The 20,155-nt window shown below is 28.3% G+C and overlaps 1 protein-coding gene and 1 long non-coding RNA gene across 3 annotated transcripts; one reads left to right on the top strand and one right to left on the bottom strand.

Annotated features, from left to right (window-relative positions):
• Nucleotides 1-370: 370 nt before the first annotated feature.
• On the bottom strand, nt 371-18,021 carry LOC105846072 (homeobox protein OTX1 B). 2 transcript variants are annotated; one of them, XM_065799612.1, is made up of 4 exons: nt 17,886-18,021; nt 15,864-15,995; nt 15,604-15,755; nt 371-1,091 (listed from the first exon to the last, which is right to left on the bottom strand). In XM_065799612.1, the coding sequence occupies exons 2-4, from the start codon at nt 15,952-15,954 to the stop codon at nt 594-596; spliced, it is 741 nt and encodes a 246-aa protein (XP_065655684.1). In that variant the 5' UTR covers nt 15,955-15,995; nt 17,886-18,021; the 3' UTR covers nt 371-593. The 2 variants fall into 2 exon arrangements, with proteins under 2 accessions (XP_065655684.1, XP_065655683.1); XM_065799611.1 differs by having other exon boundaries at nt 17,815-17,977.
• LOC136080988 (uncharacterized) lies at nt 10,870-12,028 on the top strand. The gene is made up of 3 exons (XR_010638789.1): nt 10,870-11,094; nt 11,212-11,393; nt 11,505-12,028. It is a non-coding gene; the product is annotated as an uncharacterized LOC136080988 (long non-coding RNA).
• Nucleotides 18,022-20,155: the final 2,134 nt, after the last annotated feature.

Below are 20,155 nucleotides of genomic sequence, written 5' to 3' on the forward strand. Positions count from 1 at the left end.
GATATTTCAAACTACAAAGATGAAGAATTTAAATTTCAAGGTCTAAAAAAGTTTAATTAAATTAAGATCTACTAAAAGCAATTTCAAAGCTATTCATGATTTTATGATTTAATTCCCAAACATTGCACACTTGATAAGAGTTTAGCTTGATTTAGTTTATTTAGTCAAATACCTTTTTTGTTCAAAATCAGTTAGACCTTCTAATTTTAAATGTTCTGACTAAAAAACTTTCTTCTGGATTAAAGTATCAAGTAAAGTACAGGAGAAAGGTAAAGTAAAGGCAGATTATTTTATTATGATTGACTTTGAAAAAAAAGTCCTTTTCTTATAAATTTGATATTTAAATTAATAATAAGTAAGTTTACTAATATATACTTTATATAGTTTAATGCTGTATTGTAATATATGTTATAGTAAAACTGCGTTATTTATAGCTTTTTTTGTTCTCTCTATTAACCATTATCTATTGTTTTGTTTTATAGCTCTTGGTTAGATACGTAATTTAAATATTTAATTAATATGACTAGGCGGTCATTACTTAAATTTTAATGTGCATTACGCAAAAAATAATTTAACAGTTTAAACGTAAAAAATCAGATAGATGATCCATAACTTGTCCATTGCGTACTAACTGCTTGAGAGTTATTGAAATTAAAAACATAAGATTGGTACTCGATTGGTGCTTGTACGTAGTTTGAGTAAAAACTACGCGCCTGAGCAGATGAGTATATTGAAGAATGAGCTTCAATTGGAAACGGTCTATAAGACGATAAAGATGTCGGTAAATAACAAGGAAACGTTTGAGATTTTTCAAATGCTGCTGAAGAAATTTGTTGGTTAGAAGAAGTAAATGAAGAGTTTTGTCTTATTGCTTGTTGATTTACATCAAAGGAACATTGTGATTCTGAGTTATTTGCTTTAAACACAGCCTCCACAGATTTTGCCGGCAATATAAAAGCTGTACTGCGAGATTGTTTGTTATTAACAACCGTAGACGAACATGACTTATCTAAATCGCAATCTTTATCTTGGTGAAATGGCTTCCTTTTACTTTTTTGACGATGCTTAGCACGTCGATTTTTAAACCACACCTGAAAGAAATTTTTTGTATATCTGATTATTAACATAAATACAACTAAAAAATTTAAAATGAAGTTAAGGTTTAAAAGTTATTAAGCTAATAATTTTAATAAAAGTTTACATTAAATTATATAATATATAGAGCAAATAATATATATCATTTTCCTTGCGTATATACAGTGCGTAACTAGAGTGTGGCAAGCATGGGACGTGCAATGGACGCCAACTGAGAGGGAGGGGGGAGGGAGAGCGCAAAAAAGCAAAATTGAAAATAAATAAATACTTTTATAGATATGAAGACATATTTATGTCTATATAATTAATTTTTATAGATATAAATATGGGCTAAGGTAAGAGGATTTATAGATAAGGTAAGAGGATTTATAGATATAAATATGGGCTAAGGTAAGAGTATGTTCAAAATATCTAAAGCTTTAATTTTTTTAAAAATAGAGCTAAAAATGAAAATATGAATTTACAAGATAGTAACTCACAACGCTATGATAATGCTACTATTATGGCTGGACGCATGACTATTTGTAAATTGTGATAATCGTTCACAGAGTTTGGTAGACGTCTATGTAGCCAAAGAAGAAGTATTTTCAAATTTTTTTTAAATCATCAATTCATTTTATGTTTTCTTCTCTCGTTTAAGCCAGCGCTGGGAAAAGCTCAACTTGCGGTTTTAAAGTATGACACCCTACCAGGTGAAGCACAAAAACGGAATCAGTAAAACCAGTCAACAAATATCTCGAGGAAATATTGGAAGCCCTCTTAAACATAATGGACGATAAAAGCGCGACTGGTTATTTCAAAAACACCGCAAAGCAAAAGTATAATAGAATATTAACATATGATTTTATAACGTTTCTTGCAGGGATGCGGAGTCTCAAAATAACTCCGGCTTTATATCTCTATTTTTATTAGTCTATGGTATCCAGAAGCTCTAAACTTGTTAGTTGACTTATGATCTGCTATAAGAAAAAAATTAATGAGATTTAATGACTTCGAACTTATTGTTTTTAAAGGCGTAGTCCTTAAAAAACAATAATGCCGTGCAATACATTAAACCGTGCAATACATAAAATCTTTTAATGCCGTGCAATACATTGCAGGGCATTAAAAGATTTTAAATGATTTACGAATCTAAGCTTGAATGGTGTCTCACTGATACCGAAAAATACTTTTTCTTTTTTTTTAAGATTAGGATTTTCATCAATCACAATAGCTTGATAAACAATATTATTGAATAAACATTGATTGTTCAATGGGCATGCGGTCTTTGTAATGCAGTTGCAAGTTCTCGCATTCAAATTTGTATCACTGTGTAAAATCTTATGGTCATGTGAACTAATTACAGATTTTACGTTTTGCATACAGCTATATTTATACATATACAGTTTATTTACTATATTTATACATATACAATATACAGCTACCTTTGATTGAATTTCTGTTGAATATTTTGTGAAATTTATGGTTTACTGGAAAGTGCAGGTCAATTAATGCTAGTAAACGAAATAAATAATGCATCCGTTTACAATGAACCTGTTCTTGACGGCAAAGTTATTGGTCGATCGGTTATAAACATGTTGGAAAAAAAGTTAAACCTTGAAAATAAACCATTCAAAATCGATGTAAGAATATTACAGGCAATCAATTTACTTCCTTCTACTTGATGCGTTAATATTGGACATAAATACACGTTTTTCTTACTAAAAATTACCATTTCTTCAAATCTACACAACTGGTCAAAAGTTTGGGTTCACTTGCTTTATTTTTCAACTTTTCATTTTTCAATTTTTTTCAAAAATTGAAGCTCCTTCCATTAAAAACTAGCGTAACATTAATTTTAAGAATTTATTTTACATTTTTTAATTACGTTTTGATTATAATGAGATTCACATATCTAATTGTGTTCATACAATGTAGGTTTATCATTATATTAATAACGAATGTTAAAACAGTTTAAAGTATTTGTTTATAGTACTGAAATCGAAGACAAGTATATATTTTTGTTTTGATTGACAAAAAATGGGTAATAAAGCAGAGCTAAGTGTAAAAAAACGAGCTGTTATTGTGGCACTACACAAAGAAGGTTCTTCAACACGAAAAATTGCTTCAAAAACCTATGTTTCTCATAATGCAGTTATAAGAGCATTGCAAAGAAAGCAAGAAGCTGGATGTCAACAAATCGTCATTGTTCAGAGAGGCCTAGAGCAACGCTGAGTCACGAAGAAAAATCCATCCGTGTTCAAAGTAAAAGAAAGTGTACTCGAACTGCTCCCGAAATTTGCCAAGAATTAAATTCTATGTTTTCAACCATAAAACGATGTCTTTGCAGTTACGATTTGAAAGGTTGTTGCTTCCAAAGAACCATTACTACGCATCTAAATAAAATTAAAAGATTAAAATGGGCAAAAAAACATACAGATTAGACAATTCAACCATGGTCTCAAGTCTTGTTTACTGATGAGTCAAAGTTTGAAACTTTTAGAGGAAATCGTTGACAATATGGTTTTTGTTTAATAGGAGAACGCATGATAAAACAATACAAGATCCCATGCATGGTGGTGGGTCAATCATGGTCTAGGGATGCTTTGCTGAAAAAAAAGTTGGTGATCTTGTGCGAATTGAAGGCATCGTGGATAAAAAAAAGCTACAACATTCTCCAAAAATATGCATTTCCATGCGGGAAAAGAATGTGTGTCGCGGATTTGTTTTTATTTGTTTTAAAATTCTGCCGTAATTATATCACAGTCAAAAAAAAAAAAATGAACTAAAATATATGGAATAGCCTCCTCAGTCATCGGATTTAAATCCGATCGAGTTTTTGAGGAACGAGTTAAATAAAATATGAAAAAAGTTCAACCAACCAATCATACCAAATCATATATCATTGTAGAAATTGATTGCAAGAGTGACGCTGTTATAAAAACAAAGAGAGGATACTTTAAAGAATGGAAAATTGAAAAAAATACCGAAAGATTTTTTAAAATGTCTTCTTATATCTTATATTTTTTTGAACGAATATAAGTAGTTGAAAGTGATTTGAAACATCTATTTTTTAAAAAATTTATCAAAAGTATACTTCATGATCCGCAAAATAATCTCCTATTTTGCTGAAAGTATGATTATTTTATTATAAACAATATAAATAAACACCTATGATGAGAAAAGTCATATTTTTTTTTGCATATAGTTAAATTTATCAATTGAACCCAAACTTTTGACCAGTAGTGTATGCTTTGATGTCAAAAAATACTACTATACTGAATCATAAAGATATTGGTGAAACTCTTTCTGCAATCGGTAATGTTTATGGCGTCATTCTTGGACTTAGGGCTCTCTAGGACTTCCAATACTTACCTGCACCTGAATTTACATCGGAAGTTGAACTATTGCAGTGCAAATTTATAAGGATGAAAAATGAGGGAGGAATCACATCACTACCTACTGATCTTTCTATTGTTTTTGATTTGTGTGACCAAGTGCAATATCCAATTACACACAAGTTGTTTCAAATTATCAAGTCATGTCCTGTAAGTGTTACCCGTGCTGGACGTAGCTTCTCAACCTTGTGAAGAGCTAAAAATTGGCTGAGATCGTCCCTCTCACTCTCTATGGATCCGCCCTTGATATATATATATATATATATATATATATATATATATATATATATATATATATATATATATATATATATATATATATATAAATTAGTAAAATTAGGAAGAAGATCTATTGAACATTAAATGTGGTCTTTCCAATGGTTGGTTAGTCTGTTCAATTCCCACCCCCTCCCCACCCCCTCCCCCACCGCTCACTCCTTTTTCACTTTTTTTAGAAAAATATAAATGCCATTTGTAAGTTAAAAAAATATAATAGTAGTACTACTAAAAAACAGAAAATTATTCCATTTTTAGAAAAGTTTAAATTTAAAACAATTAATGCAACTTATGAGCTTGTTATTTGCACACAAAGTATTTAATTTCTGTCTTAATTATAGATAGTGCGAATTAGAAACAGACTTAAAACCGGAAACGGAAATGTGTTTGGTTTTAATGATAATAATTTAGCTAAAGTCAGGTTTAATTCCTAAGAAGTTGAAAATGCCACAAAAATTGGCAGAGCTGCTTTGCCTAATGTTCTGTTGTTGCACAATCGGAAACTTTTTATTTGAAATGGTTTTTCATCATAATATTTGACTGCAAATTTTTTATTTAATGAAGCCATTGATATCTAATAATAATTAATTTTTTAACTGATGAAAATTTTTGAACATGAAAGTAAACTGAAATAAGTGACACAAAAATGTGTTTAAACAAAACACATAAAATTAAGAAATCAAAATTAAAGAATTTTAAAAGTTTACGCACCTAAGACCTTTGATCAGAACCAAATCCTTTGATCTGAACCTAAAACTTTTAATCAGAACCTAAAGCCTTTGATCAGAACTTAAAACCTTTGATCAAAACTAAAACCTTTAATCAGAACCTAAAACCTTTAATCAGAACCTAAAACCTTTGATCAGCACCAAAACCTTTGATCTAAACCTAAAACCTTTGATCAAAACCAAAACCTTTGATCAGAACCTAAAACCTTTAATCAGAACCTAAAACCTTTGATCAGAACCTAAAACCTTTGATCAGCACCAAAACCTTTGATCAGAACCTAAAACCTTTGATCAGCACCAAAACCTTTGATCAGAACCTAAAACCTTTGATCAGCACCAAAACCTTTGATCAGAACCTAAAACCTTTGATCAGCACCAAAACCTTTAATCAGAACCTAAAACCTTTGATCAGAATCTAAAACCTTTGATCAGAACCAAAACCTTTGATCAGAACCTAAAATCTTTGATCAGAACCAAAACCTTTGATCAGAACCTAAAATCTTTGATCAGAACCAAAACCTTTGATCTGAACCTAAAACCTTTAATCAGAACCTAAAACCTTTGATCAGCACCAAAACCTTTGATCTGAGCCTAAAACCTTTGATCAAAACCAAAACCTTTGATCAGAACCTAAAACCTTTAATCAGAACCTAAAATCTTTGATCAGAACCAAAAACCTTTGATCAAAACCAAAACATTTGATCAGAACCTAAAACCTTTAATCAGAACCTAAAACCTTTGATCAGAACCTAAAACCTTTGATCAGCACCAAAACCTTTGATCAGAACCTAAAACCTTTGATCAGCACCAAAACCTTTGATCAGAACCTAAAACCTTTGATCAGCACCAAAATCTTTGATCAGAACCTAAAACCTTTGATCAGCACCAAAACCTTTGATCAGAACCTAAAACCTTTGACCGGTAACACGAGAATGAATTTTAGTAGATAGCAGAAGAGAGGTACACAAGTAACACGAGAATAAATTTTAGTAGATAGCACAATAGACGCTAGCTCTTTAGAGCAGCGAGATTATGACAATGTGACAACTGTTGAGAACTGGCTGCAAAGAGCAGGTTCAACTATGTTTAGAATGCATTTTTACATCTTGTCGAAAAGATAAAAAGGGCTTCATTTGCATATCTACTCTAGCTATGGCAAGAGCACTCCATAAAAGAATAGATTTGAGATTTATAGTGTAAAAGAATAGAATCTGGAGTAAGAAAGTGGCGAGCTCGATAAAAAGATGCAACCTTAGCAGATGCTAATTTTGCAATAAATTTGATAAATGGTTTCCAAGAATGATTGGAAGTAAGAGTTAATCCAAGAAGACGATGGGTATATGACTCATCGAGTACATTACCGTTCATAAATATAGGAAAATCTAGATTGTTGCAATAACAATTAGCGAAAAAAAATTTAGTTTTATCTGAGTTAAAGTTCGGGAGATTGTTATTGAAAGTTAAAAAAAGTCTAGGGCCAATGACAGAACTTACAGGAGCCCCTGAAGTTTCAAGAAATAAAGAAGAGTGCTGTCCATCGAAGACAACTTTTATACTGAGAAGAGAGAAGAGAGAAGAGAGAAGTGAGAAGAGAGAAGTGAGAAGAGAGAAGTGAGAAGAGAGCATATGGAGAAAACCACCACGCTAAACTTTATCAAGAACTTTAGAGCAATAGCTCTAACCTCTCCACATCTATTTAAACGCACGATAAAACCTATTAGTTATTACCGTTAACAAATCAGCAGTAGAACGTGAAGATCAAAACCCATATTGATGGTCAGGAAGTAAGTTATCTGAATTTTTGACCACTAATACTAGACAGTTTTTGCAAAAACTGTCTAGTATTAGTGACTTATATATTTATATATATATATATATATATATATATATATATATATATATATATATATATATATATATATATATATATATATATATATATATATATATATGTATATATATATATATATATATATATATATATATATATATATATATATATATATATATATATATCAAAGTAAAGGTTTGATAGCAAGTTTATAAACGTGATGATAGCAAGTTTATAAACTTGCTATCATTATTTTATGAAAGAACTTTATATAAAAGTAAAACATAATTTTATTGGAAACTTTAAAAGAATATAACTTTGTTGTCATTTAGTGACCAAAAATTTTTAAATGAGAAACTACAAGAGAAAAACTAATCATGCTAACTGGAATGAAGATGACATAAAAAATGCTATTACAGCAGTAAAGTTGAAGTAGATACCTTTAAGAAAAGCTTGTGAAAACTTTAGTGTGCCAAAAGATTCACTACATCGGCGTGTTAAAAAGGCTTCACTTGAAAGTAGTTTACATACTAATTTACTTGGCAGATTTAGAAAAGTGCCTTCTGATAACCAAGAACAAGATCTAAATAAGTATATTAAAGATATGGACAATTCATTTTATGGTCTCTCAATAATGGATATTAGATTGATAGTAATTGAGTTCTGCAAAAAAAATTTAATTCCAAACTCTTTAAACAAAGATAGGATATTAGCAGGAGAAGACTTTGTGAGAGGCTTTTTAAAACGCCATCCTGATTTATCCCTAAAAAAACCAGAAGCAATTTTCATAAACAGAGTATTTGGTTTGAACGAAAATAATATTAAAATCTATTTTAGTAATTTAAAGAATTTGTTAGATATATATCACTTTTAGCCACATCAAATTTTTTATTGTGATGAGTCTGGGTTGTCATGTGTTCATAAGCCATTAAAAGTTATCTCATCTACAGAAAAATGGTGTGTTTCACCAGTGACAAGTGGGAAAAAAGGAGTCACAAAACAATTTTATGTGCATGTAATTCTGTTGGCCATTATGTACCACCCATGATGATATTTAAGAGCAAAAAAAAATAAAATATTGTTACTCACAAATAATGCTCCAGTTGGAACTATTCAAGGATGCTCAGAAAATGACTGGGTTAATATTTGTTTATTTCTTGAATATATACAAAATTTTCTTAAATATGTACGATGCACCTTGATCAACAAAGTTTAACTTATGTTTGACGGTCATCATTCTCATACCAAAAGCTTAAAACTTATAGACTATGCACGTGACAATGGATTATTTTTGCTATCGGTACCATTGGACCGTGGATTTTTTAAGCCTTTGAAAACCTTTTTTAATCAAGCATGTATAAGATAGTTGGATGCGAAACCATTCAGGAAGACGAATACAAACAGAAAATCTTGGATAAATTTTTAATCAAGCATATCTAAGAGCTGCTAATAAAGAAAATGCTACTTCAAGTTTTAAAGCAACTGGAATTGTCTCATTTAATTGGCATTTGATAAAAAATTAATATCCCAGGACATCTTTGAGTGATAATAATAAAAAAATCAGGTTATCCATACGTCATGAAATTTACTTGGAACTCGATAACAAAAAAGAAAGTGAAATTTTAAATAAGCCAGAGTTGACTACATTAGAATTAATGAGTCATGATAAATTAAAACCAGTTGAAAGCTTTTCAGAGACCACTGTTACTTCATAAAGTTCTTTTGAAGAAATACTTCAAATTCCAAAACTTTATCCTCCAAATAGAAAATTAGCTGAAAAATCTCAGGTTATAACTAGTATAGGGAAAAATTTTACTTGAAAAGAACAATGAGAAAAAAACAATAGGAAAAAAAAAAGAACAATAAGAAAAAAAATTTACTGGAAAAGAACAATGACAATAAATTAAACAAAAAAAATATAAAAAAGAATTTTTTCAAAAAGAAAAGAAATTTATAGAAATGCTAATTGAAAAAGTTGTAAACAATGAAGAGAAATGTTTTTGTCCAGTTTGTCAAAGGAAAAGGTGCAATGGTACCCAAATTGACTGAATAGCTTGTTGTCTTTGTACTGTTTGGGTACACAAAGACTGCACATTAAACAATGTTTGCTTTTTATGTGAATAGATTTTATTTAAATTTTTTGACTAACATGAAACTTTGCATACGCATTTTTTTATTGATTTTTTAATTCCTATCATGTTTTATGATTTAAAATTTAAAAGGAAAAACGCTTTTTTATGCAAGTAGATTTGGTATTTTGTTCAAATATTTGACAAACATGAGACTTTGTGTTCAATATATATTTTTTCGATTAATACTGTGTTTTACTTCCTATTGTGTTTTTTGTTTTAGATAATATTTGTTTTTTATGCAAGCAAAATTATTAATATACTCATATATTTTGAGTTGCATTAGAGAAATTACATTATAAAATGATACCTTTGCGTGTTTATTTGCATTCTTATATTAGATCAGATTTAATTTATCAAAAGTCTGCTTTAATTTTATTGAAAATTATATTTTCACTTAGTTTTTTCTTCAAATGAAATCTGTCTCACTTTGCCCCAGGTTCAGGGGAAAGTGAGACAGATTTCATTTATAGGATAGTTGTTGCCATTTTGAATTTAATTATATACCAATGCAACAACCTATCACCACAAATATTAAAGAGATCATTAGACATAATGTGCTAGTGGCCTGCGAAATTTCTTGTTGTGAAACGTGATTCTTCTCAAGTTATGAACATTCTCCATGAAAGTGTCTCGCTTTGCCCCAGGTTACCCCACTTTAAAAACAGAGAAAATGAAAATTTTTAATGAAAAAAAATTAAAAAAAAAGAAAATCGAATATGAAAAACAAGAAATAAAAAAGTAAACAAGAATGTGAAGAATATGTAATGCGATTAAACCATTGAACTGTAAAAAAAATTAAAAAAATATTTGTAATTGAAAAAGAAAGGAAGAAAAAGACATTTTTGTATTTTTTCATTATTTGTTGTTATTATTAATTTCTCGTTATTTTATTTATTTTTTCCTTTTGATTTTTTTTTTTTAATTCTTTTTAATTTCAATATAGTTCATTTATTTTGAACTCTGTATACATTTTATTGCTGTTTTTGTGCGTAGTGTTTTTGTTTGGTGTATTTTGTTTAAAATTTTTGTTGATGCTTTATAATTCTTAAAATTTTATAAATAATTCTTATAGTTATATAATTGTTTTAATGTCATTTTTAATAGTTACTTTTATCAGTTCGTAACAATTCCACGTAATTTACGTGATTCCATTAGATATTTTGAAATATTTTTCAAAATAGAGTTCCATTACAGTGGGATATTCACGTTTTGCATCTAAAACCTAACTTCTAAATTTTGAATATATAACATTAGTGTTTATAAAAACTGGTGTCTAATTGTTTTTAATAATATAGTTAGTATGATTATTATAATTATGATTATTATTGCTATCATTACTGATATTATTAATATTGTTATTGTTGCATATTGTAAACTTTATAATTGTTATTATATATTGTAAACATAAGCATATTATTATATATTATTTAGTTTTCAGGACCAAAAAAACAAAAGACAAGGCTACTACACTTCTAAGCTAGTTTCTGAAGCACCATCTGAAGCTAAATTTTAAGAAAGAGTTTTTTCAAGAAAGTCTTAGTTCAAAGAAAACCTAGAAACTGGATTCTTCTAAGATGAAAGCAAGCTGTTCTTTTTTAAAAATTTGATGAAGAAAGTCCTCAAGTGTCAAGAGAAATAAAGAAGTCAATTGACAAGTAAATGTTTTTATCATACAAATTACGACTAAATACCTGTTTGTAATTTAGTTATTATTTAATTAAAAATAATTAAAATTATCATAATTATAATTGTTTTAACACAATACCTTTCAGAAACAAATTAAAAAGAGAAAAAGAAAAATTGAAAGCAGAAGCGCAGTAATAAGAAAAAATTATGTTCATAAAGGTCACAGAAATAGGCTTCAATAGCAGTCAAGACGCAGCTCTTGCGAATTGTGAAATTAATGAGAAATATCATTCTTTAACACTTCTAGAGGAGCTTCATTTCATCACTGGTGAGCCAGTTATTTAATACTAAGTAACAAGCACCTTTTAATTATGAAAACTAAATTACCTATATTTATAAAACGTTCTGCACCTATGTTATAAGAAATTTCTATTTTCAGATTACCTTACCATGATCAATCCACAGCAATAGTTGCAAATGAAATTTGGGATATTTGGTGTGAACTGATCATGTTAATTATGGAATATTCAAAACACCGCAGGGAACTGAGCTTCAAAAAAACTGAATTTAATAAAGGTAGATGGAACAAATGTCAATACTGGTCATTTACGTGGTTCCATCAGATATTTAAAAATATCTCTAGGTGTTTTATTGCAGTGGAATATTTTCATTTTGCATCTAAAATCTACCTTTGAGCCATTTTTTTATAAGAGTTGATGGAACCACTAAAGGACCACGTAAATTTTCTGGAGCCATTGACTCACAGCTAAATAGCAGCTCTTCCGAATGGGATGCTTTAAGTTAAGGCCAATTTTAAATCCAAAGTTTGTCATACCAGACATTAAAGTCATTGACAACTTATTGATTGACCAGTACTATATCACTATTTTATATAAGGTACAATACCACTATTTTATATAAGGTACAATATCACGATTTTTAAATGATTTAAAACTGTATTTATAAAATGCATAAAAAAGTTTTTTAGTTATTAGCATCAAGATAGCATTACTATTACTATTAGATAGCATTACTATTACTATTAGATAGCATTACTATTACTATTAGATAGCATTACTATTACTATTAGATAGCATTACTATTACTATTAGATAGCATTACTATTACTATTAGATAGCATTACTATTACTATTAGATAGCATTACTATTACTATTAGATAGCATTACTATTAGGTTTTTTGGAAAAAATAGTGTCAAATTTTTGGAAAAACTTCGTTTTTCAAAAAATTCAACAGTATTTTCGCAATTCAAACGCTGGGTTAGTAATTATGGCCGTGGCGCAGTGGTTAAAACGCTTGCTTTAGAAGCAGGAGATCCAGGTTCGAAACGAACTTTGGACATATATTCGTGTCACGGTAAGGAAGGCAGGCTTCTTGGGCAACTAAATAACAAAATTAAAAAAAAAAAAAGTTTAGTTTTTTTTTTTAATGAATCCATGTTATCTGAATTAAGTTTGGCATGGGTATTAATTTAATGAATCCTTAAGCTTGTAGTTATTCACAAATATTACATATTGTAATATTTGTAACATTTTGCCAGTAAATCTTTTATAGTATGTCGCAGTTTTAAGTTTAAAATAGTTTGCGATGTTTACTGAAAATTAAAAGAGTATTTTTGCTTCTTTTGCTGATCATGAAAAGACCACAAAAAACTTGATAAAAGTTTAGAAAAACGTGACAACATTAAATTTTTTCAGCTAGCGAGAGCCACTACAGCAGACAATAAACTAAATATCTTGATACCTCTGCAATCTATAGATTTTTTATACCTTTAATATGCTTTTAAAAGTTCTTGCAAATACAAATAAAAAATTTTGATTTCCTATAAGTTAAATATTAAAAAAAAAAATATTATGCTCTAACAAACCGAATGTCAACCGAATTTAGTATTACTAATATCACTAAGAATCTCTCGACTCAACCCAATGTGGACAAGCATAATACTGGTGTTATTATTATTCAAATTACAGAAGTTAAACAAGCCATTAAAAAAAGATAGATAAAACCGTAACTTTAAGGAGTTTAAATGAAAATTTGCCACTGCATTAGTTAGGATTGGGTACGAGTATTATAAAATAAACCGGCTTCAAAATTTGCGATTTATGAAAGTGTTACTAAGTGCACGCAAATGTTTATGCTTGTAACCAAATGAAGTAACTTTTTTCTTAAACCATTTCATTTCTGGGTTTCAATCACTCAACTGGTAATGCTTGTGGATAATTATTTTTTACAAAAAAAAATCAATATTTATTCCTATACAGCAAAGTATTGTATACACACATCCCTCCATTAGATAAATTTTAATTAACTACCTCATCCCTAACCGTAGCCGCTTGCTCTCGAATAAAGATTTTGACAGAGTAAAGAAGTGAAGAAAAAAAATATTACATTACCCTTGGAGTAGATCTCGTTCATAAAAACAGCAGTTCAATAAAAGCATTTTACGGGTGCTTATGTAAAACATCCTCTGGCGGATGACATGATTGATAATGTAACTTAACCCATAGTTTAAGCCATTGATTTAAAAAAAAGTACAAATTTAGGCATCTTAGTTGATGAATTTGGATATAAATGAGTGAAGTTATTTATCAGTTTTATAACTTTCTTTTTATTCTTTTTCGCTTCAGATTTTTTTTCTATTAATGTGTAAAGAGGTATTCTTGTTATACATGTGAATTCTTTAATGTGTAAAGAGGTATTCTTGTTATACATGTGAATTCTTTTACAATCCTTTTACTATATTTATATGCTTCAATTTGTGTTTTGTTGTATTTTTTGGGAGTTTTGTTATTTTTCTTTCAACTTTTTATTTTTACTACTGTATCAGAAGACTCATCAATTTAAACTTTAGCAATTTCAATGTAAATTTTAACGATTTCAATGTAAACTTTAACGATTTCAATGTAGTATTAATAACGATAATAACAATAATAACAAAATTTTCTTTATAAATTTTTTTTAATTTTGTTTTTGATTTCGATGCTAAAAAAATTTAGATTAGATTAGAAGTAAAAGTAGTACTCTTTAAAAAAAGTCATAAGGTACTTCTATACAAATAAAAAAGCAAAACTTTTTAAATTTTAACTTTTTTTTGCTATAGTTGCTTTAAGAATAAAATTAATCACAGAATCAGAATTTGTCATCGAATTTTGAAAAAAAAAAGAAAATGAAAAATACTTGAAGTTAATTCAATTTATTACAATGTTGGTATAGATTTTTACTCTTAGCAGCGTCCTTAGCAACCATGTTATGGAATTATAACAGCTCTATTGCAAAAAATTTCTGGTGCAATCCATTACTAATTTGTTTACAAGCATTCCTGATGCACTTGTCATAACTAAAAAAATTTAGTTCGAAGATTTTTCGTTAGTTTAATATTTCACATCGAACTTTTATTGAAAAAAAATAATTAAAGTGACCATCATAAAGCTTTAATTCATCGTAAACAATCATCTAACATCATTAAACAATAAACAATCATCTAACATCATTAAACAATAAACAATCATCTAACATCATTAAACAATAAACAATCATCTAACACTTTAAAAGACGAAAAAAACGAGGACTAAGAAAAGGGCTCATAGACAAAAACAAAAACATTTTAAAATGTCAACCCTATAGTTCTGGATTCTATTGAGTTAGTTCTGTTTTATATTATATAATAAATATTATCTGATTTTCAAAACTGTTTTTTCACAGAACAGTTTTTGGTTGTTTTGGTTATACCGTCACATAATACATTCACTAATACTTTACGAAACATCTTGAAATTTTTCACAAATATTCGTTACTTATAGAGCAATGAAGAGTCTCGTTTACTCAGACTTTTACTTATGAAATTTTATAGGCAAGTAAAATAGTGAAAATCACCAGTTGTTATGAAAATGGCTATATTTTTGCAGTTTTTGTAGTTTAAATGTGAAGCTGGGTCAGATTGTAGTTTATATTATTATAATACAAATTTCAAGTCGGCAAAATGTGCAAGTTTCAAAGTTTTTAACATAAAGTGTTATGCTAAAAATTGTGTAAACAGTTTTAGTCCTTTTTTGGGACCAAATACAACTTCTTTTTTTTCATTAAAAAAAAAATATCATTATTTAATTCTGTCTTTCTTAGACCTATATTTGTAATTAATCTAATAAAAAACTTAATACATCAATTTTTAAGAAAAAAATTGTCTAATTGTATAGAAGAACTTTAAAACCCCAAACTTTATGGGATTGATTTTAGTCGGTTTTAAATGTAATCTCTGCAAAAAAAAATTAATTTTTTTTTTTTTACCCATATTAAAACCCATTTTGAAACTTGAAACTCAATTTTCTTAAAACGGATATTTGTAACAAAACTACTTTTTTTAACCTTAAATTATTCCAGGAAAAAAAACGCTTGTCCCACATGGGTTCTTATGTGGGTTTTGTTTGGGGTTTATGGGAACCCACATAAAACTCAAGTTGGACAAGTTTTTTTTTTCACTAGGATGCTTTATTAAAACGTTTTTACTTATGATAAGAATACCTGAACTCTTGATTCTGGTAAAGATATTCTTCGTGCAACATCTTCTCGCATGAATACATCGGGATACTTTGTTTCTTTGAACAAATTATCAAGAACTTCTAACTGAATTTTGGTGAATGTCGTTCTTTCGCGACGCTGTTTTCTTGGAAAACCTTAAGTTTTAAATGATATAACAAAAAAATATTTAAATTTGAAAAATATTTTATTTTGTTAAATTTAGTTTAAAAAAACAAGTGCAAAAAGTAATAAAAACAAGTTACCATTGTAGTTATATGGAAAATATGCAGAATAATTATTTGAGACATGATGAGAAAGGGGAAACGGAGGCGTTGGGCTGTATGGCCAACTCATTAGACTTTATAATACTGCAGAAATAAATTTACTTAACCAATCTACAAGAAAAAAAAAATTGAAATTAGTTTAATAAAATAGTCCATTTTATTTAATTAATGTTATTAATACTAATCTAAACTTAATGGATATTTAATGTATGGTTTAGTTGTTTAATTGTATTTAGAATTAAAACTTACCTTGATTAAACAAAAAGGTAAAATTATAAATTAATGACTAAGTTAATAATTTTCAATAAAAAAAAAAGTTGGAAGTTTATTTTTGTTTCATTTAGTTTTCATTTTTCATTTTTATTAAAACTTCATTTTTATTTACAATTTGTAATGTTCAAATGAAACAATGAAAACATTTAAAATTTGTAAAAGACTTGTATTTTATCAACCATATAAATTCAATAAGTTGCCTTCTTCAACTTTCTCAGCTAACCAACCATATAAGCCTAATAAGTTACTTTCTTTTTCTCACATCTCACGATAAAAAAACAAATTTCACATCTAACAAATAAAAAGCATCATTAAAAAATAGTCGTATCAATGAAAATTCTAAATTTAATATTTGATGAACATCTTCATTGAAAAAATCATATTACGCTAAATGAAAACGAAATTTCTAAAACAACAAATATTATGCATAAAATAAATTATCTACTAAGTAAAAAATGTTTAAAAGAGATATACTACTCGTCCATCATTGACTGCGTTGTACGAGTTGTACGAGTAGAAGTTCTACGTTAGTATTCAAAGATAAAAGAGTAGTATATATCAACACTTAAGACATTTTAAATGTCTTAAGTGTTGCTTGGGTAAGTATAAGCTCTCCTACATCAAAGAAAGTACAAAGCAAAAACAAATCAGCAGATTTGAATGTAATGTGCAATAATACATTCACGTCAAGTCGTTACTTTAAGAAATAAAAGGTATTATTGTCTATGAGTTATAACTGTTTAAGAACTTATTATGTTAAAAAGTACATGTCTTGAGTGAGAAAATGACACGCTCGCAAATATTGCTGGTAATCGATTTTTGAAAATTGGTAATAAATATTTAACGAAGTGGTCCAATCGGAACATTAATTTATCGATATCAATTCTTAAAAAAAACGAGTGTTGTGTTGCTAATGTTGTTGTTGCTGTTTTTGGTGGTGCTGTTGTTGTTGTTGTTGTTGTTGCTGTTGTTGTTGTTGTTGTTGTTGTTGTTATTGTTGTCATTTGGTCAAAGTTATACGCTGATAAAACAGTAATTTTAAATTTTAAAGTTATCAAAAATAATTTTTTAACTTGTTTTTAAACAGAATTAACTTTATTGACCAGATTTAAAATCTCCAACAGAGTCACAAAACCAATTAAAACCCTAATAAATCCATAAATCGCTAGTAAGTGGTAAAATGTTTTTAAAATTAATTTTTATTATGAATGGCTCACATATTCTAGTTCTTTTTTTTTTTTTTTCCCAATGTAAATATTTTTATTTTTATTGATAATTTTATTACAAACATTTACTTTACTTTCATTTTCATCTTGACATATTTTATATAAATATTTTTATATACATACATTTTAAATTGATTGATATTGCATACGTAAATACTACATAAAAATTAGCATTCTCATAAATGTCATTTTGTATTCTTTTTTAAATGAACTTGTGTTTTAAGCATTTAATAAATGCTTCATTTTTTATTTGCATAAAGGTTTACGGCTTAAAAGGTTCTTGAATATTTAGTAAGATCCAGAGAATTTACTCGGAGTCAGCTTTTAATTGATTTAAAAAGAGTTTCTGAAAATCTTTTTTTTGTTGATCATTTATTTATGTCCATTAAAAATTATCCATAAAAAAATAGCCTCACCATTTTTTTGCTTACCTTATTTGTAACCGGTGCGCATAAAATTGTTCGGAGAATACAATTAATGATAAGTCTGCAAATTTACTTACAGATAATACAACTCTGTTTTTGCCTCTATAAGAAATATAGCATCATCTGCAGAAAATAAAACTTTGAGTTAGTTACATTTAGGAGAACAACTTCAGATTACAATCACAATTTGCGATGTTTGTGTTATGTTTAACCATCAATGCAAACCGCTAATCCACTTATGGTAGGCATTCTGCATTACTATTTAGCAAGTGGTTATTGATTTGCTTTAAACAATTGGTAAAGCTGCACGCGACTTTTTCAACTAGTATTTCAATAATGGTTGCATTTAAAAAAATAGTTTAAACAATTTTATATTAAGTGTTTAGCTCCCAAAAAAATTTGTCTTAACCATAACCAAATACAATTTGTTCTACATAATACGAGGCGTCGTGTCGGCAGACGTGTTAGCTTTATCACAGGTCTCTAAAAACATAAAGTTTTACTTTTGTCATGATAATTAATAAAAGGGTCCCGAAGGGGAAAAAAAAACATTTTACTCTTTTACTCCTTAAGAACGGGTTGAATATTTTTATTGAAGAAGATGGTATGAAGAATAGAGACCGGGTTAGAGGTCTAAGTACTAGTTAATTTAGGAATCTTTGTAATATTTTAATCTTTAAATAACAGAATTTGAGATGTATATATCTAAATTTTAACATTTAAAATATTAATTTATAGGTATGAATCTCGTTAAATTTTTTGTGTGTGCGTGTATGTGTGTGTGTGTGTGTGTGTGTGTGTGTGTGTGTGTGTGTGTGTGTGTGTGTGTGTGTGTGTGTGTGTGTATGTGTGTGGTGTGTGTGTGTGATATGTGTTATATATTTACCATTTGTTCTGCGTCGATTTTTTTTTTTTTGATAAATTTATTTTTATGAATTATAGGTTTTATATGTAACTATATTACTTATTAATAATATTTTAAAAATTGTAAGGTCAGAATCGTTTTGCGTACGCCAATGTGCACTCAATATGTGTATATTTATCGGTGTCTCTAATTAATTAAAACTCAATAAACAACAATTTAATCTGATTAATTCTAAAAGTCAAAACAAACAAAATTGTTTCCTGTACGGTGTGAAAAAACTATGAAACTATGGTATATATTAAAATACCAAACAATGGTATTTAAATTCAACTTCATGATAAATTAATGATGCAAATCTTTTAATCGTTTTTATACCGTTTTTGAACCGTTTCGGCTATGTTGACACCAAAATAATAAACAAATTTTTTCAAATAAAAATGTAAAATACTAATCAAGTTTTGTTGAAACTTATTTAGTTAAATGGAGCTAACCAAAAGAATCATAAACCATTATCAATAAATATGTGCTCTATTACAATGTTAGATATAAATCTTTCAACATTTTCTTTGCATGTATAGTCTATATCTATATAGCCTATTACAACATTGCCCATTTCGATGTTGTTACAACCTATCCCAAACACGATGTTGTTACAACCTGTCCCAAACGAGAGAGCAACTAGTTGATAAAACTTTTTATTTACCATTCTCAAATAAAAATTATTATTCATCAATAAATTTTAGGTATCTTAGAATAATCTCTTAGCGTTCAAAAATTATGACCATATAAAATTTGGAGTTTTACTCATTAATCACTTAGTAGACCATTAGTCGCAGCCACTATAAATGGCTAGCCGATAACTTTCCGAAATGTTCATAGTGGCTAGTCATCGGCTGTGTCAGTGGCTAGTCAGTGGCTAGCCATTTTTAGCAGCCACCACTAATAGTACACTAATTTTTTTTTGTATATTTCATATAAATATTTTTTGGAGTTTTGTTCATCGGTTGCTAAGTGGAAGATTAGTCGCAGCCCGTCAAAAGTGGCTAGCCGATGATTAGACACTATTTAACATCAAAATCGAGCTGCAGAAAATTGCACGTTTTTTTTAAATTCATATTTGAAATTTAAACTTAAGTTTAAAAATAATAAAAAAGACATTTTATTTTCTGAAATGTTTAACATCCTTTATAAACCATTGTTATATAAATAATACAAATAGAGTAACGTAACAAAATAGTTTGTTTGAATTAGATACTCTAAAATTTTAACTTCTAGTTAACGCGTCTAGTAAAACGTAGCGCGTGCATAAATGTGTATGCGCGAATTGTACGCGTAAAAGACGCGCATGAAAAGTATAATTATCAACACATTTGAATTTTTTGACCAAAAAAAGCTATTATTTCAACATATAAATCGTTTATTTACAACTTTTGTTAAAATCTATTGAGGTTTTTTTATTTTTTGGAAGTTCGTGTACATAGA

This window comes from Hydra vulgaris, chromosome 06 (assembly GCF_038396675.1).
Source record: "Hydra vulgaris chromosome 06, alternate assembly HydraT2T_AEP".
In the NCBI taxonomy this organism is placed as follows: Eukaryota; Metazoa; Cnidaria; class Hydrozoa; order Anthoathecata; family Hydridae; genus Hydra; species Hydra vulgaris.